Genomic DNA, 16,160 nt, shown 5'->3' with positions numbered 1-16,160 from the left:
TTAAAGAATAACCCATCTCACTCCATCACAATCTTTAACATAACCGCAATACCCTTTACCATATTTCTACGTCTTTGCCCACTATGGCTACCCTCCCTTTCAGCGCCCTTCCTTACCCTGTTCCCGCGTCAGCTAATCTGACAACCTCCACTATTTCCATTCCCGACAATGAGATTGATCGCCTCAAGACCCTTCTCAAATTATCGCCTATTCCCGAGCCAAATGTATGGAATACCCGTGATGATGGAAAATTCGGGCTTCCGCGCGATCAACTCTTAGACTTGGTCAATCACTGGGAGAAAAAGTACGATTGGAGAAAGTGGGAATCTACTCTCAACTCAATCCCTCAGTACAACATCACTGTCACCGACGATGACTCGAAGGAATACAAGATTAACTTCTTTGCTCTTTTCTCCAAAAACCCATCCGCGGTTCCCATTTTGTTTCTGCACGGTTGGCCAGGCTCTGTTGTTGAATATCTCCCTATCCTCCAAAAACTGCAAAGCAAATATACACCTGAAACCCTCCCCTATCACATCATCGTCCCTCACCATATCGGCTACCTGTTCTCCTCCCCACCACCCGTTGACAAGGAATTCACACACTCAGATAATGCGCGTATAATGTCCAAGATGATGCACGCTCTTAATTTCGACAAAACAGGATATGTTGCTCAAGGCGGTGACTTTGGCGGCTGGACCGCACCTGCAATTGCAAACATTGATCCTGCTTGCAAATTGGTGCATATGAACATGTTGAATATCACGCCTCCGGCGGGAGAAGATGTGGAAGCTGGTATCAAGGAAGGAAAGTACTCTCCTGACGAAGTAGCTGCCTTTGGAAGACTTGCAGAGTTTGGCAAAACAGGTACTGCATTCATCCAACTTGACGGCACAAGGCCCGCTGCAGCAGGCTATCTCCTTGGAACAAACCCCGTCGCCCTGCTAGCATGGATAGGAGAGAAAATGATCCAATGGTCCGAAAGGGTTCCGGACCGCGATATGCTTCTTACCAACGTGGCACTATATTGGTTCTCGCGCAGTTTCCCAACTTCAATTTACGTCCACCGCATGGTGTTTGAGAACGTGGAGCTTTTGATGGCTGATTGGAAGGCTATTAAGAAACCGTTAGGTTATTCATGTTTTAAGAATGATCTGAGTACCCCGCCAGAAAGATGGATTCAGCAGACGGAGCAGGTGAAGTGGTATCGTATGCATGAACGGGGTGGACATTTCCCTGCGCTTGAGGAGCCGGAGGCTTTGTGGAGAGATGTGGAAGATTTTATTGGGGAGTTTTGGAGTAAGGCTTGATGATCCATACGATTTACAAGAATACGCGATACAAGTGTCAAGGATACTGGACTGGGAACTGGGAAAGGGTTTATGGTACCAAATTGATAACGATAAGTAGCCGATAAGTCAATGGGTAGATTACGTCAATGACGACATTTTTACGCCTCGATGCACTCATGCTGGTGATACAAGCAAATCCGTTGGTGGAGAGAAACACGCGATACGAGTAGGACCAATCATCACCTGGAACTGAGACGTAATTCCACAATAAACGGTTGATGCCAACAAAGCCTCTCCACAGCCTTATTCCTATCTTTATTTCCCCGACTTCTTGATAATAACCTGACTCTTGCAACACTTATATATTTTTTACCTCACTTCACTTTGCTTCACGATGGGTTCAAAGCAGGATCCAGCCTCTGCTCTACACTCATCCCTCAACGAAGCAGGCATTCACAACCTAATCAGTTCATCCCCAGCATGGTCCGAAAACACAACCCAATATCAAAAACGCCTCAAACCAGATCCCGCATGCATAGCCTTCCCCGAAGACAAAAACCAACTATCAAAATGTCTCAAATGCGCTCGTGCAAACTCTGTCAAAGTATCAGCCCTAGGACCAGGCCACTCCTTCCAAGGTCTTGGTTTCGGCACCCCAGGGAATTTGGTTATTAACATGGAAGCTTTCAACTCTATGCACTATGATGAAGATACGGAACTACTTACGTACGGTGGCGGAACGCGTGTGGGACCTGTGGCGAAATATCTCTGGGATACGGCCGGACGACATTTTCCTCATGTGAGAGGCTCGAATGTTGGAGTTACAGGGTCGAGTATTGGTTGTGGGTTTGGGACTACGTCGAGGTTTTTGGGGACGCCTATGGATAATATTGTTGCTGTTGAGTTTATGTTATATGATGGGAGTGTTGTTGTGGCGGAAGAGGGATCGGATTTGTTGTGGGTGGCGAAGGGAGCTGCGGCTTCTTTTGGAATCATTTTGTCTGTTACTACGAAGACCTACAAACCAGTAAGTCACTTCAGGCGATTTCGAGATGCCGCTAACGTAAGCTGTGTAGAAGTTTGACCAAGCCGTCACATTTAACATCTCTCTTGGTGATGTTGACGTGGACAAGGCGGCGGAGGCTTTTATCGCAGTTCAAAACTATGGCACCAGTGACAAGTGCCCGGATGAACTAGCTATCCGATGGAGTCTTGTCAATTGGAACATCAGAGGATACTTCTATGGCGATCCTTCAAATTTCGACGACACCATAAAACCATTATTGGAAAGTCTCGAAGAGGTCAGCTCCGAGACAAAGCTGGAGAAGAAAGAGTTCGACTTCTGGGAAATGGAAGTCTACATCTCAGGCGAAGGAATGAACCGTTCCGACGGCGGCGATCTCAACCCCCTCTGCTTCTACCTCCAATCCATCGTCGTAACCAACGACCACCCTCTAACAACCTCCCAAGCCCGCCTTTTACTGAACGACACAACCGTCGCCTTCAACAGAACCGATATGACACCAATGGGCTACATCGACCTCTGGGGCGGCGTAAACCGCACTATCTCAGACACTGATACAGCGCATCCACACGCGAAAAATCTCTGGTTGATAAGATGGGATGCAAATTCTATCGTTAAAGAGATCTTCCCGCCTGATGGGGTGAAGTATTTGAGAGGCCAGATGATACCGTTTGAGAAACAGTTGAAAGAGGATGGGGTGGCCTTGAGGGGGTTTGTTAATTATGCTGATACAGAGTGGACGAGGGAGGAGATGGCGGAAAGGCTTTATGGGGAGAATTGGGAGAGGTTGGTACGGATCAAGGAAGAGGTTGATCCGGAGGGTTTGTTTAGTAGTAACTCTCAGTCAGTTATCGTGGGTGATAAGTAGACAAGAATAGAATGTTTAGAAGGGTCTTGCAGCTGGACCAATTTCTCAACTAGACTACAGAATATCTAAGAATCGATTTCTCTTTACAATGCTTTCCTAAACAGTCCACATCAACTCGCGCCCATACAAATGGCGACCTTTAGTTAGTGCGCTAAGCGCGGCAGTGGCAGGAAGCAACGTGAAGTAGAGTTAGAAACCAACAGAGACACAAAAAGCTCAAGAGAACAAGTTTTCCGTATCTCCCTATCAACAAAATGAGTCCGGCCCCAATTTACAGCTGTAGGATGATAAAGCTAGTATATGATTATGCCTTGCTTGGGCGGCAGATTTGATCTTCCGTGCCGAAGTAACGCTATAATATCACGCAGTATCCGCAATCGGCTGTGCTTACACCCAACCCAAAACTCACCACGTAGTCAATTATGTCTGCACTAGAGAAGTCTCCCTTCGACGAACCTAATGCTAAGCACTGGTGTGAAACAATCGATTTCGAGTTGGTCGGAACAGACTGTGCACCCAAATGGTACCTCTCTTGGGAAAGGCAAACAGCGAAACTTACCTTCAAAATCTTGCAGAATCAAGCAAAGGATTGCGAATTCTGCCAGCAACTAGCCGACTTAATACTTAATCGACTAAGAGTGAACACGAATATTCACACCGACAATGATGATCTCATGATACTTGACGATGCGGAAAATGTGTCATTTACTGTTGCTATCAAAGACAACGTCGCGGTCCCGAACTGGTCCTTTGGCTTTGGAGGTTCCTCGTTGAGGAAAATAGTCACTATATGGGTCGCAGCACCGTCCAAGGTATTTGGAACCAAGCATTTTGATATAGTGCTCCAGAGAGCTGGTTCAGGAGGTCGTGTTCCAGTTTCTGTCGACTATGTCGACGAGCTGAAGAATGGTGATGTCGAATTCCTACCACCTGGTAGTTGGCGTGTTGATGAACTGCCAGATGAATCTGACGAAAACACACCAAAGGAAGACCTCTCGTCAGTAGGGATATCCAAAAAGGTGGTAGGCGCCCTGAACCCAACATTCGGAAGGCCAAGGCCGCTTCTCATCGAATTTGACATACTGAGGAAGTGGATGAGTATCTGTGATGAGTATCACAGCATCTGCCAGTATGATCAAGAACCCATCAGCATTCCCCAGTTTCGATTGATTGACATTAAGAAAAAATGCGTCGTGCAGGTTGACGGAAGCAAGAGGCCTCCTTTTGCAACTTTGAGCTACGTCTGGGGCAGAAAACCATTCCTCAGACTGGTCAAGGCCAATATTGATGAACTGGAGGAAGAAGGTTGTCTTGAACGTTTGGAGCTGCCACCTACTATCCAAGACGCGATTACCATCTGCGAGGAGCTTTGGATTGACCATTTGTGGATTGACAGCCTGTGCATCATTCAAGACGATGAATCAGTCATGCTCGAAGTGGTCGATAAGATGGACTCTATCTACCGGGAGGGCATTCTTACTATCATCGCTGCATCTGGAGCTGATGCATACAGCGGCATTCCTGGCGTTCGTCCCAATACGCGATTTTTGGAACAACGTGCCCTGAACGTACGAGGAGTGCAGCTCCTCGATTCCGTGGACGAGCATCAATTTCGTGTCTACTACGAGGGCAGAGATCCAGAGTGGATCAGCAGCGCTCCCTGGTCCCGACGAGCCTGGACGTTTCAAGAAGCTCTTGTTTCCAGAAGATCACTGTTTTTCACATCGGAGCAAGTGTATTGGAGCTGTCGCGAGGGACTTATGAGTGAGGATACCACTGAGCATCTTGATCTGGAAGCTTTTGCAAAACCGCATGAAGATCGCTATGACTCAGATTATAGTCCTGGAGAGTACGAGAGTATTGCCGTTACATTTTCAACTCGTTCACTCACATACGAGGCCGATATAGGCAGAGCTTTCCAGGCAACGCAAAATTATCTTGAAAAGAAATGGCCGGGTTTTAAGATCTCGTGGGGTCTACCTCACTATACCTTTGGACCTTGTCTTATGTGGGAGCGGCCATTTAAAGAAGACCGACGTCTGCGTGAGGGTACACACGCTGTGAGACAACATGATGGTACCATTGTCAAGGTGTCTTTTCCAAGCTGGTCGTGGATGGCCTGGACTGAAGGTTCACGACTGATGGTCTTTTACGGGGATGAGCCAAGCCCTCACAGTCCATGGTACTTTGTCTTCGACTCGGCCTCTGAGCTGGTTGCCATTCCTTACGGAGAAGGCTATGAAGTAGTGTCGCCACTAGCAGAGCTGTTATCTAACGGAACTGGTTTCAGGAGAGAAGCTGTAACAGAAGACGTTCTCCCTCCTGAATTGCACATATCACCATCACTCAGACATATCGCTCTATCTTTCTACACAGAGGTAGCAACAGTGCGATACAATCCCGCAGACGTCATTAACTACCCACCAAGGGATCTCCAAATGAAGAGTTACGAATATCCGTTCTCCATCAAAGTCGGACAGAAGTTCTACCGAATTTTAGAAGAAGATCAGGACAAAGATGGATTGGTGGAGATTGATCTGGTAGCAGTGTTCAGTGGCAAGATGACAAAGCCGCCCAAGTTCCGCGGAGAGTATAGACTGTATTGTTGGCCTGTTGTCAAGAAAGGTGGACTAAGGCAACGTGCGTCGGATTCAAGTACTGTCATCTTTTTGCGTCTTTGGCGTGAGTTGCCGGGGATTAGATGGGAGCTGGTTACACTGATATAGTGGACACCGATTTATGTCCACGAATGCGCGCTGTAAGGGGTCGCCACCTTTACGGCTCGGTCGGACTGGGCGAGAGATAGCAGCAGCGTGTGTGCATTTACAAGACATCGGGCGAAGGTAGGCCCGGCTCTCTTCATTCAATCTCAAGAAAAGAGTGAAGGCTGATCTTCGTATTACCCAGTGCAATCCATCTGTCTCAATAAGTGAACTTGATCTTCATTCCGATGCTTTCCTAAATAGTCCACACTAATCCACTCCTATTGGTCCCGTCGTCTAGCTTAGCAACATACTCTAGAGCTCTGGTTCGATCGCATCAGACTCGGCACTTACTTGCCGTAGTGGGGTTACAACAGGGCCCGGTTGGGACGATCCCCCGGATATACCCCGCGATAATGCTGAAGCGGTCGAATTGCATGCATTTATCGCATGGCTCGGACATCTTCACTCGAGTAAGGCTACGATGAGACCTTTTGTAAGATTCACGTGGATCATTTTGATGCCAGGACGGGAAGGTGTTTGCTGTACTTGCTTGATGATGATGAGTAGATACGAAGAGATGAAGATCTTTGGGGATATTCCTCGCTTTGTATGGTGTATATAAGGGCCCTTCGATCGGTAGGAACATGACCCTACAGAGCTCAATCAGCTAAGAATTCTCTCTGGCAAGCGTCGTATTTTCTTTACACATTTCCCTGTTCCTAACGGCACTAAGTATTGTCCGTTACCATGCAGTTACAGAGCATCCTGAGCCTTGGTCTTGTGACTACAGCCCGCCTCGTTCTCGCAGGACCATGTGACATCTACAAATCCGGCAACACACCCTGCATCGCCGCCCACAGCACCACCAGAGCTCTTTTCGACGCCTATAATGGCGGCCTCTACCAAATCAAGCGAGCATCAGATGGCTCAACCACCGACATCCGTCCTCTCTCGGCAGGAGGCGTAGCCAACGCTGCTACCCAAGACTCCTTCTGTAGTGGCACAACATGTCTCATCACCATCATCTACGACCAAGCCGGTCGTGATAACCATCTTACTCAAGCCCCTCCCGGTGGTTTTAAAGGTCCTGAAGCGAATGGCTATGATAATTTGGCTGCTGCTGATGGTGCACCTGTTACGCTGAATGGGAAAAAAGCGTATGGTGTTTTTATATCGCCTGGTACTGGGTATCGTAACAACCATGTTAGTGGGTCTGCTACGGGTGATCAGCCTGAGGGTATGTACGCTGTTCTCGATGGAACCCACTACAATGGGGGATGCTGCTTCGATTACGGCAATGCCGAGACGAACAGCAAGGATACAGGGAATGGACACATGGAAGCTATTTACTTTGGCGACAACACTGTCTGGGGATCTGGAGCTGGTAAAGGACCTTGGCTCATGGCTGATCTCGAGAATGGTCTTTTCTCTGGCAAAAGTCCTAAGAACAACGCTGCAGACCCTACTATCACGCACAGGTTCCTCAGCGCTATTGTCAAGGGCAAGCCTGGTACTTGGGCCCTCCGTGGAGGAAACGCTGCTTCTGGTTCGTTGTCGACGTTCTACAACGGCGCGTATCCAGATGGAGGATACAATCCTATGAAGAAAGAAGGTGCTATCATTCTGGGTATCGGTGGTGACAACAGTGTTGGTGCACAAGGTACCTTTTACGAAGGTGTTATGACCTCTGGTTATCCTTCCGATGCTACTGAGAATGCTGTCCAAGCAAACATCGTGGCTGCGAAATATGCTACCACATCTTTGACAAGCGGAAATGTCCTCTCAGTAGGATCGTCCGTTTCTCTCAAAGTCACAACAGCAGGCTACACAGACCGCTATCTCGCCCACACAAACTCCGACGTCAACACCCAAATCCCCAACACATCAGCCCTCAGGAAACAAGCCAGCTGGACCGTCCGCACAGGCTTAGCCAACAGCGGCTGTGTATCCTTTGAGTCCGTCGACACACCCGGCAGTTTCATCAGACATTACAACTTCATCCTTGTGGTTAACAAGAATGATGGGACTAAGGCTTTCAATGAGGATGCTACGTTTTGTCCGCAGAAGGGAATGAGTGGCAAGGGAAGTTCTATTCGATCTTGGAATTATCCTACCAGGTATTTTAGACATTACGACAATGGGGGGTATGCTGCTACGAATGGCGGTGTTCATACTTTTGATGCTGAGAGGAACTTTGGGGATGATGTTAGTTTTGAGGTTGTTAAGAGTTTGGCTTAGATGGTTGGTCGGTCTAGGCTGGGGTTTGGAAAAGGATTGTTGTTCACGGAAGAGATGATAGTTTAGCCTGTTGCACAAAATATCATTTTGGTACTCTGCTCCCTCAATCTGATAATGAACAACTCATAGTTCCAGTCTACTCCGAAGGTGTCATCGCAAACTCCATAGGCTTCGACATAGCCGACTTCATAAACGGACTCCTCGCTCTAATCTCCTTCCCCCAAATGAAAACTCCAATCGGCGCAGCCGCCAAAACCAACGAGATAAACCCCAGAAGGGAACTAGCCCAATGGAAACCCAAGTTGGTATACATGCTACTCGAAGCAAGCGGCAAAAACGCAACACCCAAATTCTCTCCCAAAACAGTAGCGCCAATAGCACTGCCCGCATAATTGCTATAAGCATCGATTAGATAATTCGCGATACTGACGACCACGGCTTCTGTTCCGAGACCGACAAGCATTAGTCCGAATGCTGGGCCTACCCATGTTATATATGAGTAGCTTGTCCAGGCGTATACAAACATTCCTCCTGTGACACCGATGAAACCACCAATTACAGCGGCGTAGAGTCGAGCTTCGGGGATGGGTGTGCCGGGTGCTTCTTTGTTTCGCGATGCAGAAGCATAATACCAATTGTTTGTTAGAACGCAGAGTCCGAAACCGAGGGTTTCGCCGATGACGATGGATGCTTGGACGTATCCTGCTTCCACGGCGTTCCATCCGTAGAGTTCGCTGAAGACCTGCTCGACGGATTGAGTGAAGACGTAGATCACTCCCAAACTGAAAGCCGTCCAGACTGTGGAGATGAAGACGACTGATTCTGTGCAGAGCATGTATAACGGCCGTTGGATACTCGTCCATACGTCTTGAAGAATGGATGTAGACTCAAGCTCCTTCTGACTGTAAGCATTCTGTCCTTGTTTCCGCAATTTCTTCGCTCGGGAAGTCAGAATCGCAGATCCCCGTGTCTCTGGCATAGCCAAGATGAAAATGGGGAAGAAAACACCCGTCCAGATAAGTTCGATATATCCGATCCACCGCCACGACAAGAACTGAAATATCGAAGCTCCAATAACAGGTCCCAGACTACTAGAGTTGAGATAGATCATGATATACAACCCCGTAGGAATTGTCCTTGCGCGATCCGTAGCAAAAACATTTCCAATAATTCCAGCCACAGCATTAGCAAGAATAGTACAACAACCACCACTAAAGAAGCGTGTGATGATAAGAGTCTCATAATTCGGCGCCACGCCAATTGGAATCAGAAAGCAGAGAAAGACAGTGTACACGACCAAGAATACAATTCTCATGCCAAAGTCTTCCATGATAGGTAGCAGCACTAGTGAAAACAAAGCACCGCCGAGACCCCATGAGGAGACGGGCCAGTATGAGTGTGGGAAGTTCTCGTCGCTGACGTTGAAATCCTCGCCGATTGCTTCATGGGCTGTTGTGATGATTGTGCCGTTCATCATGGAGATGAAGGTTGCGAAGAGGCCGAGGGAGACTGCGAACCATTTTTTCTTGAGGGACCAGTTGTAGGGGTTTTCGGGGTCGTTTGGACCTGACCATGTTACGACGATGGGATCTAGTCTGTTAGCTTTCGATTGCATATGGACCTTGGGGGTGACAAACCTGAAGACTCATTGGCTGCCTTGTTTGGCAGCGTTGACTTTGCAAACATGATGTCTAGGCTCTTATATCCAGGCGATCATTGGCCTTGGCGATATCTCTTGGCGAAGATGGAAAGAGTTTCTGTTTGTTGATGCCAAGTCTAAATGGAAGCAGCCAAGAAAAAACGAGGACATTTTATGGATGACTTCATCTTAGCTTCATTCAAGAATCCACATCGGAAATATTTTGCTAATTCCGGCCCCTCTTTGACAATTCCGCGATTCCGCGCCTATTAGAGGAAAGCAAAAGTGGCCCTTAGATGCAGTTTTGGTCAGAGAATATTCCAGAGCAATTGTCACTGGTTGATGCGCTGTCTGCGCTAATCTGTAAATTGTGTAGAGAAGCCGAGGGTGGGGAAAATGGAGTGTCTTTTCGGATCGTGATAGAATACTGAATTGGGGTAATAGACTACGAGGCAGCTGCTGGAGGCTCAAATATTGGTCAGCATTCAATCTCAGCCGACCATAATGGAATTTACAGAAAGCAACATGATATGCCTAGACAGTATAACCTTGGCTGCATATCCCAAATGGGTTCAATGCGGCGACACGGCATGACATGACTTCACATGTAAGGTGCTAAGACCAACCATTATTACGCCTCGATTCCCCAGATTCATGAAATCGCAAAACAACCGTGCCTGTTCATCCAGTCAAGAGCCTGTGTGTGTCGCTCATAGCCTGTTCAGGAGGTCGCCAAGCTCATTTTCATGCTTGGAGGTATGCGCTATGATCCAGTTTAGGTCTTTATTCGTTGGCATTTGATAATGTTTTCCATGGCAATTTGGGGGCCAACAGAATGTGAATCATATTAGTCCCATGGCTGTCGCTTTCTCCCCCGGTTTCTTTCCAATCTCCTTTGTTGTTTTTGTCGCGTGCTTGTCTATGGGCTTGAACATCAATTAAAACCTACACCCTTTTCTGCTGTTCCCAAAGGTTTGCCCAAGATGCCGCAAGCACGAACAACCTTGGGCCCTTTGACGGAAAGTTGGCAATATCCCAACCGCTGCAGAAATCTCTTCGTGAGCTGCACTACATGTAGCAAAGCATGGCAAGCTCAGAAATGCGGCGATGAAGACGCCGAGATAGTAAGTTCTCTTGCCATACCATCACAGCGCAAAGCTCACTTCTACAGGAAGGCGTTGTCGACGATATAGCATGTTGGCCTCCCACATCCACGAAGCTACCGTCGAGCTATACTTCGGAAACCCGAACGGAAATTTCCGCAACGGTCGGGTTCAGTCTGCCCCTCGAAGGATGGGGTATCTATTATCCTGCTGATCAATGTCCCGACGGATACATTGAAGCATGTTGGGGGGAAGGTCCGGACTCTGGCGATTTCGATTTTCAGTTCTCCGTCTATGACAATGAGCGTGTCAGAGGATGTTGTCCATCTTAAGAGCCTCTTCTTCACTACTGGAACGCGAAAACTGATTAATACAGTGGCTACACATGCGCCGATGCCGGAGGAAAGCAGACATGCACGAGCGTCACGTCAAAAAGCGAAGTACAGATAGCCATGTGTGACGGTACTAGCACAATATTTAGTGACCTCACATTACCGGCAAGCATGTCAGGTGCTCGCAGTCTCGAAGCTATTACGTTGTACGCGCCCATGATTCAGGCAGTTTCCGGGGAAAGAGATTCGGGAGAGGATGCTTCAGGGATATCTCGCATAGAAGAAAAGATTGTTTCGAGAACTTCTAGAGTAGGTGATATATCAAGACGTGCTTCGTCTTCAAGCACAACCAGCGCCACATCAAACACGACTGGTGCGACGGGTAATGTGGATTCTGATTCTGGCTCCGGGAGTGGTTTGTCAACGGGCGCACAGGCTGGTATTGGGGTTGGGGTAAGTGTTTTTGGACTGGGCATTCTGGCTGCGGCGGGGTTGCTTTGGAGAAGAAGGAAGAGGTCGAAGGTTAATAATGAGGTTAGTTATGATAAACCTCAGCTGGCTTCTCGTCAGGTGAATGAGGTGAGTGAATCGGGAACGGCTCCACCGGAGTATACACCTGGCACGGGTGAAGTTGATGGAACGTCGGCTAGGCAAGAGTTGAATGGGTCATCAGCAAGGCATGAGTTGCCTTGATCACCTAAAGTGCAGGCCAGGAGTTTGAGGTAAAGAGATTTGATTAACATTTAATCTAGTTCGCTAGTATCTTCCAATATATATCTTATCCTCCATCTTCAGGCCTAGTTGTACAGCTTAGGGCCCGAGGCAGCAAGTCTGACGTAGAACAGCTTAGTCTGGCCAGTAACAATCATGCGGCCCTGACCTGCAAACTGGAAGTTGGCAGCAGTGGTTCCGGTGTAAATCTTGCCGATAAGCTTGCCAGAGGGGTTCCAGACGTGGACACCATCACCGCAACCAGCATAGACACGACCCTTGGAGTCAGTGTGGACACCTGCGTTCATTAGTAAGTGCATATACAGAGAGAAGGGACCAAGACATACCGTCGGGGATGAAAGAAGCAACGTAAGCAAACGTCTTGCGGTTCTCGAGAGTACCATCCTTGTTCACATCGAAAGAGTAAACAGAGGCAGGGGAAGAAAGGTTACGGCCGTAGAAGCCGAGAGCGATGCCAGTGTCGGTGACATATACCTTCTTTCCATCGGGACCGAAGCCAATACCTAACTCAAATCAGCATCCTATCTTATCACATGTAAAGAAGAAACATACCGTTGGGAAGAGTAAAGTCATCAGCAACAACAGTCACGGCGCCAGTGTCAAAGTTGTAGCGGTAGACTTGGTTTCGCAGACCAGGAACAGGGCGGAAATCCTGGAGATATCCGTAGAGAGTATCGGTGAAGTACAGATCTCCGTTTCTGGGGTTGATGCCGACGTCGTTGAGGGAGTTGAACTGGCGGCCGAAGTAGTTGTTCAGAAGGGCTGTCTATGTCAGTAATTTTACCTGAGGAGTAGGATTGCGGGTCTTACTGGTGGTGTTGTAAGGAGGGAGAGGGTTCATTCGGTACAGAGCCGAGGGAACCTCATCGCCTTGACCTTCACCGGCGAAGATGATGTCGCCCTTGTAGTAGATACCACCGTTGGGGTTGATGACCTGAGGGTTCGCCGTGTCAACGGTCGTGACCTTGACCTCATCCTTGCCCAAGGTTCCCTTTCGCAAAGCCTCAGCCTCGTTGAGAGAAATCTTCTGAATGATGGAAGACTTGTTAAGACCAGTGCCCGCAGCAGGAGCTCCAGCGTTCTGAACGAAAAAGACCTCCTCGGTGGGAGGGTACCAGACAACAGCCTCGTGAAAGATGGGATCGCTTTCAGACGTGGCGATGAGAGTCAGAGTAGGATCCTTGCCGATGACATCAAGGAACTCATCATCGTAGACATGGAAGGGCTTCTCTTCAAGAGACTCCTGTGTCACACCAGGCCATGTGAAGACCTGCACAAGTTAGTAAGGGCAAGCGATGGTGGAGGTGAGGGGGTTTACCAGTGAGTCGTTGGCGACAGCGGGTGGTGGGACGTCTTTCAAGACATTGAAGGACTTTTGGTCAATGACTTGAGCTGTCGAGGGGAGTTTGGCAGCAGCCACGCCGCAAACCCCGGCAACGAGCACAGCGATGGTGGAAGGCATGGCGAATGAGATGAGGAGAAAAGAGAGTGGTGTGGGAGGTGCAGAACTGGATTGATGACGAGGCTGTGGTGTACTAAATATGTACTCCTCACAGCATGTCGTCCACAAATGATCATCTCCGCTGCGGCATGGGTGATCGGTTGGGAGGGAGCATACGCTACCAAATTGAATACAGCACAGTCTATCCCAAATTAGCGTGAGAGTGTTGGGCTATTTTGTCGTATCCTTGTTGAGGCATTAATGCAGGGATTGGGCGCGGATTGTATGCCCAGACGGTACAAGATCTACAAGGTTAAGCTTAAGCTAGCGGGCACACCAGATTATCCGAATCAATCAGCGACTGTGGGGATGTGGAAGTGTACGATTTAGAGTTTTGCAGGGTACGGCTGTTAACTTACGATTAATGGTCTCGACGGACCAGGTCATGGTCTTTTAGCTGATGGGACCTGACATTTACGGGATGATAAACCGGCGAATAACAATTATCTTCCGCGGATTATATCCCTGTCTCAGCTGAAGACGCACCAACAGGCGACTCCTATATCTTGCAGCTTGGCTACGCCTCTTAACTAACGTTCTACGGTGTGGCTCGGCAAACGTCTGTGTCATAACGGCCAAGTCCTTCTAGGTCATAACGCCCGTTGGTGACTGGTCTAAGCGATATTTGACAGGTTAAGAATGAGACAACTAGAGTGTGACAACAGAACTAGCAAACGCTCTAGAAGTTGTGGCTGCGGCACAGAAAGGTTCCTGGCGTCGGCTGTTGGTAGATGCCGTAGCTGAGAGAATTAGGCGTATTAATCATACGGTTCTTTGCTTGGCAGAGAGGAACTTGCCGAGAAGTTGATCTGTAACGTGGGATCTTGCAGATCTATCGTGATGGCCACGCAATGCTCCACGATGATAATGAAGATCTTCCTCGTGGATGAAGATCTTGTAAGAATTCAGAAATATTTTCATCCTAAAACCTGGTAATGATCTCCTTCCTGAACCATCTTAGGGTGAAATGTTACCATCATGCATGGCTCATGCAAGGATGCATACGAAGGACGATTAGAGTTTGAGTTTGATTGCGATGCGCCCCCTCTTTTTCTTCAACGCAAAAGAACCTGGTTTTTGGTTGCGTGATTAGAACACGGAATATGGGAATGGTGAGACCGCCACTGCAGAAATGGAGTGAAGACAAGTAAGCTGAGAGGGAAAGTGCCGTATGCATGGCCATACATAAAGACAAAGCAGTATCGAAGCATTCTGCTTGCGCTTCTCTTCTATTTCTCAGTAATTCTTTTCTAGGCTCCAGCGGTAAGGCCAGCTGAGCCTCTCTCATTCCCGTCGCTCCTTTCCTTACCCTTGATCCCTCGCCGTACGATGCTCCACTCCCAACAATGGCCGAAGTCACCACCAAAAATGGCGCTGTCGCCATCATAATCGCCGTCTTCATCAGCATAGCCTTCTACAACGTCCTCGAACTCAACGCCTACATCTTCAGCAGCTTCAAGAAACGAAGCGGTTTATACTTTTGGAGTTTCGTCATTGCAACATGGGGCATTGCGTTCAATGGCACGGGATACCTCATCCTGCATCTCTCCCTGTCTGAGGCTCGGTACCTGTACTCTACACTTATCCTCATCGGATGGTGTACCATGATTACGGGACAGTCTGTTGTGCTGTACTCGAGATTACATATTGTTATGCATAATCAGCGACGGTTGAGGATGGTCTTGATTATGATCATTGTTAATGCTGTTTGGTTGCATGTTCCTGTTATTATCCTGGTTTACGGGATTGGGTCTTCCAATCCGACACCTTTTCAGAAACCTTATGAGGTCTTTGAGAAGATTCAGCTCAGTATTTTCTTTGTTCAAGAGCTTATCATCTCGGGCTTTTACGTCTGGGAGACTACCAAGCGTTTACGTCTGGAGAAGAGTATCGGCAACACCAAGACAAAGATGGTGCTCAACCATTTGATCATCGTCAACGTCCTCGTTATCCTCCTCGACGTCTCTATTCTCGCTCTCGAATTCGCAAACCTGTTCGACATCCAAACTGCCTGGAAGCCATTGGTCTACAGCGTCAAGCTCAAGCTCGAATTCAGTATCCTCAATCGTCTCGTCGAACTTACACGAGGCCGAAACGAGAGTTCTTACGGACGGAGTCATGGCGCGACGCAGCATGCTGATGACATTGGTCTGGAGACCATGAATCGGAATGGAAAGAAGCAGTTCACGGGTGCTCAAGGCACTATAACGGGCGACTACGAAGTTCGTGTCGGGAAGGGTGATGATAGTCATCGCGTGTATGGCAATGAGACGGATTTGATCAAAACGACCGAAATTACAGTTCATAGCGAAAGATATCCTGATCATGGGAGAGGGAGCGAGGAGGGTGGGTCACCTCAGGGCATACAGCATCTGCCGAGGGGTAGTGCGTCTTCTGCGTCTTCGGAGGTTCAATTTGCGAAATATGGTACTTGATACATACACTTAATACACGTTCGGCAGTTCGTTTTCACAACTCATCTATAATGCATAATCGCCTGACTATAACGTACTACGAATTGCCCGATCTGGATGGGTCACCCGGGACCGAATAGCCTGATTGACCCGACCCATGTTAGCTTCAAACCGCGTAGACAACCGGCGCCGTGACTCCCGAAATCTCGGTTCCAGTGTCGTAATATCTGCAACAAAACTGGAGTTTCGTGTGAGCGCATTAGCTTTGGTCTTTTTGCAAACTGTATTTGTTAATTGAATGGCTCACCTCAG

The 16,160-nt window shown here is 48.2% G+C and overlaps 7 protein-coding genes across 7 annotated transcripts; 5 read left to right on the top strand and 2 right to left on the bottom strand.

The window, feature by feature from the left end:
* Positions 1–83: 83 nt before the first annotated feature.
* On the top strand, positions 84–1,310 carry FIESC28_09132 (uncharacterized protein; the record flags this gene model as incomplete). Its single annotated transcript, XM_031163269.1, has 1 exon — positions 84–1,310. The coding sequence occupies one exon, from the start codon at positions 84–86 to the stop codon at positions 1,308–1,310; it is 1,227 nt and encodes a 408-aa protein (XP_031012692.1).
* Positions 1,311–1,686: 376 nt separating this feature from the next.
* FIESC28_09131 (uncharacterized protein) lies at positions 1,687–3,184 on the top strand (the record flags this gene model as incomplete). The annotated part of the gene is made up of 2 exons (XM_031163268.1): positions 1,687–2,319; positions 2,369–3,184. 2 exons carry the CDS (start codon positions 1,687–1,689, stop codon positions 3,182–3,184), a joined length of 1,449 nt encoding a protein of 482 aa, XP_031012691.1.
* A 422-nt stretch (positions 3,185–3,606) lies between these two features.
* On the top strand, positions 3,607–5,910 carry FIESC28_09130 (uncharacterized protein; the record flags this gene model as incomplete). The annotated part of the gene is made up of 1 exon (XM_031163267.1): positions 3,607–5,910. One exon carries the CDS (start codon positions 3,607–3,609, stop codon positions 5,908–5,910), a length of 2,304 nt encoding a protein of 767 aa, XP_031012690.1.
* Positions 5,911–6,636: 726 nt separating this feature from the next.
* FIESC28_09129 (uncharacterized protein) lies at positions 6,637–8,127 on the top strand (the record flags this gene model as incomplete). Its single annotated transcript, XM_031163266.1, has 1 exon — positions 6,637–8,127. The coding sequence occupies one exon, from the start codon at positions 6,637–6,639 to the stop codon at positions 8,125–8,127; it is 1,491 nt and encodes a 496-aa protein (XP_031012689.1).
* Positions 8,128–8,263: 136 nt separating this feature from the next.
* Positions 8,264–9,813, bottom strand: FIESC28_09128 (uncharacterized protein; the record flags this gene model as incomplete). The annotated part of the gene is made up of 2 exons (XM_031163265.1): positions 8,264–9,717; positions 9,765–9,813. 2 exons carry the CDS (start codon positions 9,811–9,813, stop codon positions 8,264–8,266), a joined length of 1,503 nt encoding a protein of 500 aa, XP_031012688.1.
* A 2,185-nt stretch (positions 9,814–11,998) lies between these two features.
* FIESC28_09127 (uncharacterized protein) lies at positions 11,999–13,395 on the bottom strand (the record flags this gene model as incomplete). Its single annotated transcript, XM_031163264.1, has 5 exons — positions 11,999–12,210; positions 12,260–12,436; positions 12,486–12,695; positions 12,744–13,203; positions 13,252–13,395. The coding sequence occupies 5 exons, from the start codon at positions 13,393–13,395 to the stop codon at positions 11,999–12,001; spliced, it is 1,203 nt and encodes a 400-aa protein (XP_031012687.1).
* A 1,385-nt stretch (positions 13,396–14,780) lies between these two features.
* FIESC28_09126 (uncharacterized protein) lies at positions 14,781–15,869 on the top strand (the record flags this gene model as incomplete). Its single annotated transcript, XM_031163263.1, has 1 exon — positions 14,781–15,869. The coding sequence occupies one exon, from the start codon at positions 14,781–14,783 to the stop codon at positions 15,867–15,869; it is 1,089 nt and encodes a 362-aa protein (XP_031012686.1).
* Positions 15,870–16,160: the final 291 nt, after the last annotated feature.

The sequence above is a fragment of the Fusarium coffeatum genome, assembly GCF_003316985.1.
Source record: "Fusarium coffeatum strain FIESC_28 chromosome Unknown BRIP53273_contig_222, whole genome shotgun sequence".
NCBI classification, from domain to species: Eukaryota; Fungi; Ascomycota; class Sordariomycetes; order Hypocreales; family Nectriaceae; genus Fusarium; species Fusarium coffeatum.
This window is presented reverse-complemented; position numbering and strand designations above follow the sequence as displayed.